At 41.0% G+C, this 7,873-nt stretch overlaps 1 protein-coding gene across 2 annotated transcripts; it reads left to right on the forward strand.

The window, feature by feature from the left end:
• Nucleotides 1–3,523: 3,523 nt before the first annotated feature.
• LOC136287145 (fatty acid-binding protein, adipocyte) lies at nucleotides 3,524–6,961 on the forward strand. Of its 2 annotated transcripts, XM_066179598.1 has the most exons (5): nucleotides 3,582–3,677; nucleotides 3,891–3,923; nucleotides 4,948–5,120; nucleotides 5,337–5,438; nucleotides 6,727–6,961. In XM_066179598.1, exons 2-5 carry the CDS (start codon nucleotides 3,908–3,910, stop codon nucleotides 6,775–6,777), a joined length of 342 nt encoding a protein of 113 aa, XP_066035695.1. In that variant the 5' UTR covers nucleotides 3,582–3,677; nucleotides 3,891–3,907; the 3' UTR covers nucleotides 6,778–6,961. The 2 variants fall into 2 exon arrangements, with proteins under 2 accessions (XP_066035686.1, XP_066035695.1); XM_066179589.1 differs by lacking the exon at nucleotides 3,891–3,923 and having other exon boundaries at nucleotides 3,524–3,677.
• Nucleotides 6,962–7,873: the final 912 nt, after the last annotated feature.

Raw genomic sequence — 7,873 nt, forward strand, 5'->3', positions numbered from 1 at the left:
TGCTCCTGCAAGCCCAAAACAGCTAAAGGGAGGTTACTATTGTGCTTATTTTTATAAAAAGCAGTTTATCTCAAGTAGATCTCCACCTTTGGTCTGAGTCACAGAGTAAGATTTAACCCATCATTGCTACCTTCCCATCTACTGATTTCCTCTGTACAGCTGATGCTCTGCTGTTACACTTCCTAGAGCCATAGAATTCTGTGATCACTTCTGCATATCCTGTGTCAGGAACTATCCTCAATGTCACAGCACCCCAAGACCACATTGTAGACAGTGTATCATTGTTATTTGCAGACTTGATCTGCACCAGTTCGTATCAGGATTAAGAGATGAATTTTCTTTGTCAGCATTTCCTGTACTGGACCCTCACCAGCTTCCTTTTCTTGGTTTACCTCTTACCTGGTGTGGTTTTTTTGAAATTTCTGCTTATTTTGAAATAGGTTTCTACAATTTTGAGGATGCTCTTGTCTTGGTGGTATGAGATCACATCAGTATCAATAACCACAGGGCTGTTTAGCCAGATTGCCCAGCTCTTGCTGTCAAGACACTTCTGCAAGTGACATGAATCACTTGCTTAAACTCCCAGGCTCAGAAGCCTCACTGATTTCTTCACGACCATTAAAAACTGGTCTTTATCAGCAGACTGCATGCATTTGCCCCAGAGAGCATGCATGATTTATATTAGATGACATCAGCGCCATAAGTTTATCTCCTGTAACTGGAAGTCTCTCCTAAGGAAAAGGATACCACTGGTAGGATACTTTCCGAGAGAACCATAAGTGTGCTCCCAGATAGCTGCTTGTTGAAGTAAATATGCAAGTCAACCCACAAGCTGGCTTTCTTATTGAATTTTTGAGTCATCACTTTCACAAAATATCTACGAATAGCTCAGGTTAACTTTAAATAAGTGCAAGTAATTGACTGCCTTGGGGGCGGGGGTGGGGGGAGGGCAGGGGCGAGGAAGGTGCACTAGCTTGCTCCAAATTGATTTGCATGGAAAGGTGCTTCTATTCTCCCCAAAAACTCTTCCAATATCACAAGCATTGCAGACAGCTGTTAACACGGAAGGAAGGCCAGTTCAATTACCTCTCCCAGACTGTAGTTTTGAATATAAAAGCCGTATTTCCCCAAACAAATGAATGCTGGTTGCAGTATGCTGCACACAGAATAGTTTCCAAAAGGCAAGAAAAGTATGAACAGGAACTGATTTCATCCACATCACAGCCTTTCTATCTGGGGCACTGCAACAATCCTCAGCTGATACTTTCAGTTCTCATTATTTGAATGTTGGATTTGAGTTTTCATGTTCCTACCATCTGCTCACACACAATACAGAGTTTCTCAAGCCAGTAATCTGAAGTAAAAATACCTCAAGATAATGACACAAACTTGAGGGACCTCAGAATTTCCTTTTAAAGAACACTTGAGCATGTGACACTCTGCAAAAACCAACCAGAAAAGGCACCAGCTGCTTCATAATTAGACTATAGTTTTATTTATTTTGAGATTAGGCCAAAGTCAGTGAATACGCAAAAAAAAAATTTTAAAGAATAGGCCAAATCTAAGATTAGCTATTCTAGTCCCCATAGACTGACATCTTAAAGGCACAAGGGTAGCTAATAGTACAAATGTACAAACATGCCCAGCTCTCAGTGCAATCCAGGCTGGGAACACACTACCTAGGGAGAAGCCCTGCAGAAATGGTCCTCAGGATCCTGGTGGGCAGTGAACTGAGACCTGGCAGCAGAAAGGTCAAAAACATCCTCCACTGTATGTTCAGAAGTACAGCCAGAAGGCTGATGGAAGTGATTATGCCCCTCAGTGATTATGCCCCTCTTCTCAGCCCACATTACTCATGATTATGAGTTAGTAGTAGTAGTAGTAGTAGTAGTAGTAGTAGTAGTGATTATGCCCCTCATCTCATACTACATTAGGGTGTATCCAGAGTACTGCATCCAGTTTTGAGGTGAGTTCAGCAGAGAACCCGCAAGATTCACAGGGGTCTGGAGCACCTGCCCTGTGAGAAGAGGCTGTGAGACTGGAATGGTTCATCCTGGCTAAACTTTGGGAGCGCTGAAAAACAACCCTCAACATCTGTGGGAAAGTGTCTCCAAAGAGTTGGAACCAGGTGGTGAATGGTGGGGGGATGAGAAATTGTGAATAAAAGCTGAAAGTAGAGAGGTTCAGAGACAAGATAAGGAGACTCTTTCCCCTTTAGGATGGGAAAGATACTTTTGCTCCCCTTGGGCAGGGGTGCATGTTGCCCGGGAAAACTGTGCTGGCTCCATCCTGGGAGTTTTCTGATCCACAAAAGGACACAGCTCTAAGCAGCCTGATGTGGGCTCCAGGGTGACCCTGCCTAAATGGAAGGATGCACTGGAGACCCCTTCACTTCCCTTCCCTTACAAAAACCTTTATGATCTTGCACTCCTATATTTATAACTCTTCTATAGCATTGTTACTTACGAAGACAACAAGTAGAAAAATATGTGGTTCACAATATCAATGCCTAGCAACCAGTAGAGCAATTCCTGGAAATCCACATAAAGAGAATTGCAGGGGCTGGACTATGCACTTACTAGCTGCTTTTCGCCACTGCAATAGCATATTACAGACAAAGGAAGGTCTAAGAACTTGCTTGACTGCTTTCTGGTAGTTTTTTTGTGAACTGAAGTATGACAGGGCTTAGAGGATCAGTCAAGATGGACTCATTATGTCAGTCCTGTGCACAACTTGCCTCAAACAAATTAATGCCTGAACAGCAAAAACAGAAAAGAAATGAAGTGTCCAGGGACCTTCATTAGGTCGATACTAGAGCCTAGCTTTATGCCATAACTACTCAAAATGTTAGTCATTGAGACATAGTTCTTCTGAAAGCATGGGAGTAAAAACGGACAGAACCTCTGTTTTGTTACTTTTCTCCTCACAGAAACCCATATCCCCTCTCCATTACATAAAAGCATATTACAGACCTTTTGTTAAATAGATTCAGGTGGTGCAAGGACAAGCAGATCCCAATCAAGGAAGCAATTTTATTGCCTTAGTCTTCTAAAACCCCAGCATTCTCTCTTTGTGCTCCAAATCCACTTCTTCCTGTCATTCTGTATTTCTCTAGAGGAAATTTCTGATTACAGGGGTACTGAAAACAAGCTAAATGATCCCAATGAGCCTTTTGGATCTGAAAGTCTAGGAACTGAGCTGTGTCCATTTGATATAGTGGACTAAAATAAAAGAGTAGGGTAGAGAACATTAATTTTTCTGGGTTAAGCTTGAGCCTACCTTTTTATTCTGAAAGGTAATTTGATTTAATTATTTGCCTTTAAGGTAGAGTGTTCTTGAATAACAAAAATAATTAAATAAAAACAAGACAGTGATCTTTGTGCTAGTAAGGGCATATGAATAATAGCACTATGACCCACTGGCAGAGGAGGGGTAGGGGAGGAAGAAAAACACTGGGCACAGGGACTCCCTCTTCATTGGTCATCCCAGAGCATCATGTGGCCACAGCTCCTTTTTAAAGATAAGTACTCTTCTCCTGGAGCTCATTATATCCTCCTGCCCTGTGTTTCTGTTTGAACCTGTGGAACCTTTCTAGCCTGACAAAATGTGCGACCAGTTTGTGGGCACTTGGAAGCTCCTTTCTAGTGAAAACTTTGAGGACTATATGAAAGAACTGGGTGAGAATTAATATTTCAACTTCTTGTATCTGGAACAGGGAAGGAATGCCAATTTTGAACTTTACTATTTACTTGCTTTTTCTGGCTGTGCTGTTTATCGGGGGGGGGGGGGGGGGGGGGGTGGGGTGGGGTGGTTCATCTGCTATTTTGATCAGATAGTCCTTAACTGGAGAATTCATCTGTTTCAATAAGTGGTATTAAATTCCTATACAGCAGAAAAACTGTGATTAATGGGAAGGATTTCAGGTAAGCCAAGTCTGTGCATGCCTTATTAGTAGTGTTATAAATGGAAGTAAAACACATCACTGGATTATTTTGTGTGAATTAGCTTTTATCCTTGGACATGCAAATCAGTGTGATGCTAGAGAGCAGAAAATTTCCTTCTGTCTATGAGCAACACACTTAAAAAACTTTAAAATGCTACAGGGTTAGAACACCAGTTAATTGCCATGGCTATTATACTGAATGAAACTCTGTAGCTGCCTACAGTGGATATTAACAAAGACAATTGCATGGATTCATGCAGATACTTACAAGATTTGATGTCTAACACTTTTCTCTAAAGGTGTAGACTTCTCACTTATAATTAAAATCGGGATTTAGAAGGTTTCAACATTCTGTTAGTGTGGAGGAAGCAGGGGGTGACTTGCACTGATATAATTAGTACATGCCAATAAGCTGGGGGGATTATTTGCAGTTTGGGGTAAAATACGTACTGTGACTTATCCTGACAGCTTCCAATGAGTGAGACTTTTGCACTCTCAATCTTTAGTCCAGATTTTACTCAGGATATAACCATTGCCAGCTATTTCTTAATCATTTCCTTATATTCAACCTACCTACTTGTAAATAGAAAAAGCTTGCTTTTTTTCCCATTGTTTGTTTGTTTGTTTTATTGCTTTTGTGGCTCAGGAACTGCCCTATATTCTTGCTTATTTACATTTAGATATAATTAACATACAAGTTAGAGTACTATCTACGAAAATTATTCTGAACAACTCTATGTGAAAAGCATTCATATAATCTCAGTCTTCAAAATATTGCTTTTACTATTTTGACAATGACAGGATAGATAATTTCCTTACACCAACCCACCCAGCTTGGTCTATAGCAGTACCAAGTGAGATTTTACAAAAGAATCTTTGTAACACAGAATAATTAACACCAGAAAGCAATAGGAGAGAAAGCACTGAAGGGGGTTTTCCCAACATATAAGACAAAATAGATTGCGGAAAGATAAACGTTACATTGTACCCTATCTTATTTATAGGCGTGGGGTTTGCTACCAGGAAGATGGCTGGTGTGGCCAAGCCTAATGTAACTATCAGCATCAATGGTGATGTGATAACCATCAAAACAGAAAGTACCTTCAAAAATACAGAGATCTCTTTCAAGCTGGGTGAAGAGTTTGATGAGACCACAGCAGATGACAGAAAAACAAAGGTGAGTCCTGAAATGGCATTTTGCACATACATCTCTCAAAAGGGATGTGGGAGCAGCAGGGCAGAGTTGTGATTTTGACATCCAGTGCAGAAATGCTGCCTGCGCAGGTAAGACTATTGTGGGTGCTTTGTGCTTAGTGCTGTTTGGACTTGGAGAGACCTCCTGAGACTGAGCACCCTGATGAAACAGCCATACTTTGTTTTTCCATTTTGGTAGAATGTCATAACCCTAGACAATGGTGTGCTGAACCAGGTGCAGAAGTGGGATGGAAAAGAGACTATCATAAAGAGAAAAGTGGTGGATGGGAACCTGGTGGTGGTAAGTTAATTTTTGTTACTTAATCGCTGAATTCAGTGTGCAGAATTCATGTTTAGCTGGTGCATGACTTTGGATTCAAACACAGGGAGGGAAAGCATCTGAAAGGGCTCTGTGCACTTGGAGAGAAGTCTCTCTGATTGAGTCTAGAATGTAGGGTAAAATTGGAAAGCGGTTAAACTTATGGAAAGGTATGAAGGTGCACTTTCTGCATAGCAAGACATGATTGGGAAAATGTAGGAAGAAAATCCCAATATCCCTACAAGAGAAACCTATATACATATCAGAACTCTAAGTCCTGGACAGTATAGAGGAAGCATTAGCAAAGCCCACATTAAATACGACCAACCTAGGCTGATGCAGAATACTCCTGTTCATCCTCAGCAGAGGCTCAGAGCCATCTGTGGGAATCCCGCTATGCACCACCAACAACTGTGTAAGAAATATGATGTTAGAGCAATGAAACATGTCCAGACTCTGTTGGTTGGTTTTATCTGGTCACAAACAATTGTGCTTGAGTTGGTGACAGTAAGGTCCACCTACAGTCTGGGGCTTTGCAGCTCTGCTCTACATTTTTAGAAAACTCACTTTGAAGAATCTGGGACAGGACTAAACCTATGTTCATAAAAGGCAGCTGAAATTCCTACATGCTGAAAAACCACACACATATACAAAATTCATGAAGAGTTCTGCACTCCCCTAGGGAAAAATAATGTGTCCATAAATTCAGTATTTAAATTTCTTTGGATAGAGACCAGAGAAGAAATAGAAATGGTTTTTAATAACAACTTCATTAAGAAAGATTGAACAAAACAGAGTTTGATCTAACTGAAAAATAGATGAGGACAGAGCCTAACATGCAGAGGCTGACACTAGCAGCCACAAGTCTGAAAGTTCTCTGTGTCTGCATGTGTTGTGCTCACGTATGTGAAGAAGACAAGCCACGGTTGCAAAAGGTGAAGGAAAAAAAGGTTAGTGCCCAACTCCAGGGTCCAGTCAGCCTCCACAGAAGCCCTAGGAGCCTTCTTTAGAGATTTTTAAGAAAAGATTAGAAATCTTCTGGGGGTCAGTAGAGCAGTTTTTTAGAATGAATTCACTCCTGTGCTTGTTTTTTGGTCTTCTGTTGCTGAAACTCTCAAAACTGTGTTCCACTCTTTTACCTATTGCCTTTAGAGGTGGAGAATGAAATTTTTTCTTGAGCTGGTTCCTGATAGATAAGTAATTCTCTACCTTCTGACAAACAATCATTAAGCAAGAGTTAAAAGCTTATTGAATTATCTTATCTTTCCAGGAATGCACCATGAATAACGTTTCCTGCAAAAGAATTTATGAAAAAGCATGAAGAAGACACTTTCACACAGGACTAATGCTTAAAGCTGGAGTAAAACAACTTAACCAAAGGAGAAAAACCCCACAAATCTGTTTTAAAGAGAACTGTACTTTTTTTTCAGATATATCCCAAAGCAGTTACACGCATTTAGTCTAATTTGTTGTGCCTATTCAATAAAATGTTCTGCTTTCTACAATGTGTGCTTGTGCTGGAGTTTGTCAGAAATAGGCTTGGGGTGATGCAGTGTGGGAAGGGGTGCTGTGCAGGAAAGCACCATGTGAGAGCCAGTATCACACTCAGCAATGTCACCTGTGGAAAGTGTCTGAGCCTGCCCAGTGAGTGGCACTTGTGTCACAGTGGCAGATGGTCACCTGAACACACAAATATCATCTGGTGAGTGTTGCATGTCAGCTTACCCCCTGCAGGGAGTTTGTGTGCAGCCAGGGGAATAACAGGGCTGCTCTTCTCAGCTGCAAGCAAAGGTGGTTGTTCCTGGGGCAGGGAAGAGAATGAACCGTGGATGCCCAGTTTTGGCTTCCAAACATGAGCACGGTACCAGGCACCTCTGTGTACAAATGCAGATGATTTTAAACCTGGGGACCATTTGAAGCAGCTTGATCTTGTCCTTTTCCACCTCAAGTGTGACATTATATCAGTTAGAGCTTTCACCTGTGATTATTTGGCAATGTGCCTATCTCATTTTGTCCTAGATAGGCTAGAAGTCTTGAATTAAGAATCATAGTTTAAAAATACTCAGATTTACTAAAAGCCTGTACAAGTTTGCTAGTGGCACAACCACCTTTAATAACTACATGCATTTTCTACTAGCTCATTAGGCTTGATCAGTCTTGAGAACATGAGCCTTTTTAGATGCAAAGCCCTTTGGACATGATGGTTTTCAACTCTACTTATTTTTGAACTGCCATCTCTTACTGCCCATAGGCCTGGTCTCCTGATTCAAAACTTTACATCTACAGAAGCCATGATTTCTACACCTGGGAGGGCTTAAATTGAGGAAAAAAATAAATACAAAAAAAACCCCCCTTAGATTTCTAGGGAAAATCTGGGCAATAAGTATAAAAATGTGTGCCTTAACCACTAAATGGGG

This window comes from Chamaea fasciata, unplaced genomic scaffold (genome assembly GCF_029207755.1).
Source record: "Chamaea fasciata isolate MVZ Bird 193981 ecotype frontalis unplaced genomic scaffold, bChaFas1.0.hap1 SCAF_1, whole genome shotgun sequence".
In the NCBI taxonomy this organism is placed as follows: Eukaryota; Metazoa; Chordata; class Aves; order Passeriformes; family Sylviidae; genus Chamaea; species Chamaea fasciata.

What these genes read in the sequence shown, in the direction of transcription:
- LOC136287145 (XM_066179589.1), top strand. Translation starts at nt 3,605, where the DNA reads ATGTGCGACCAGTTTGTGGGCACTTGGAAGCTCCTTTCTAGTGAAAAC. An exon ending in CAGATGACAGAAAAACAAAG is followed by an intron (nt 5,121 to 5,336) that starts GTGAGTCCTGAA and finishes CCATTTTGGTAG; the next exon opens with AATGTCATAACCCTAGACAA. An exon ending in TGGATGGGAACCTGGTGGTG is followed by an intron (nt 5,439 to 6,726) that starts GTAAGTTAATTT and finishes TTATCTTTCCAG; the next exon opens with GAATGCACCATGAATAACGT.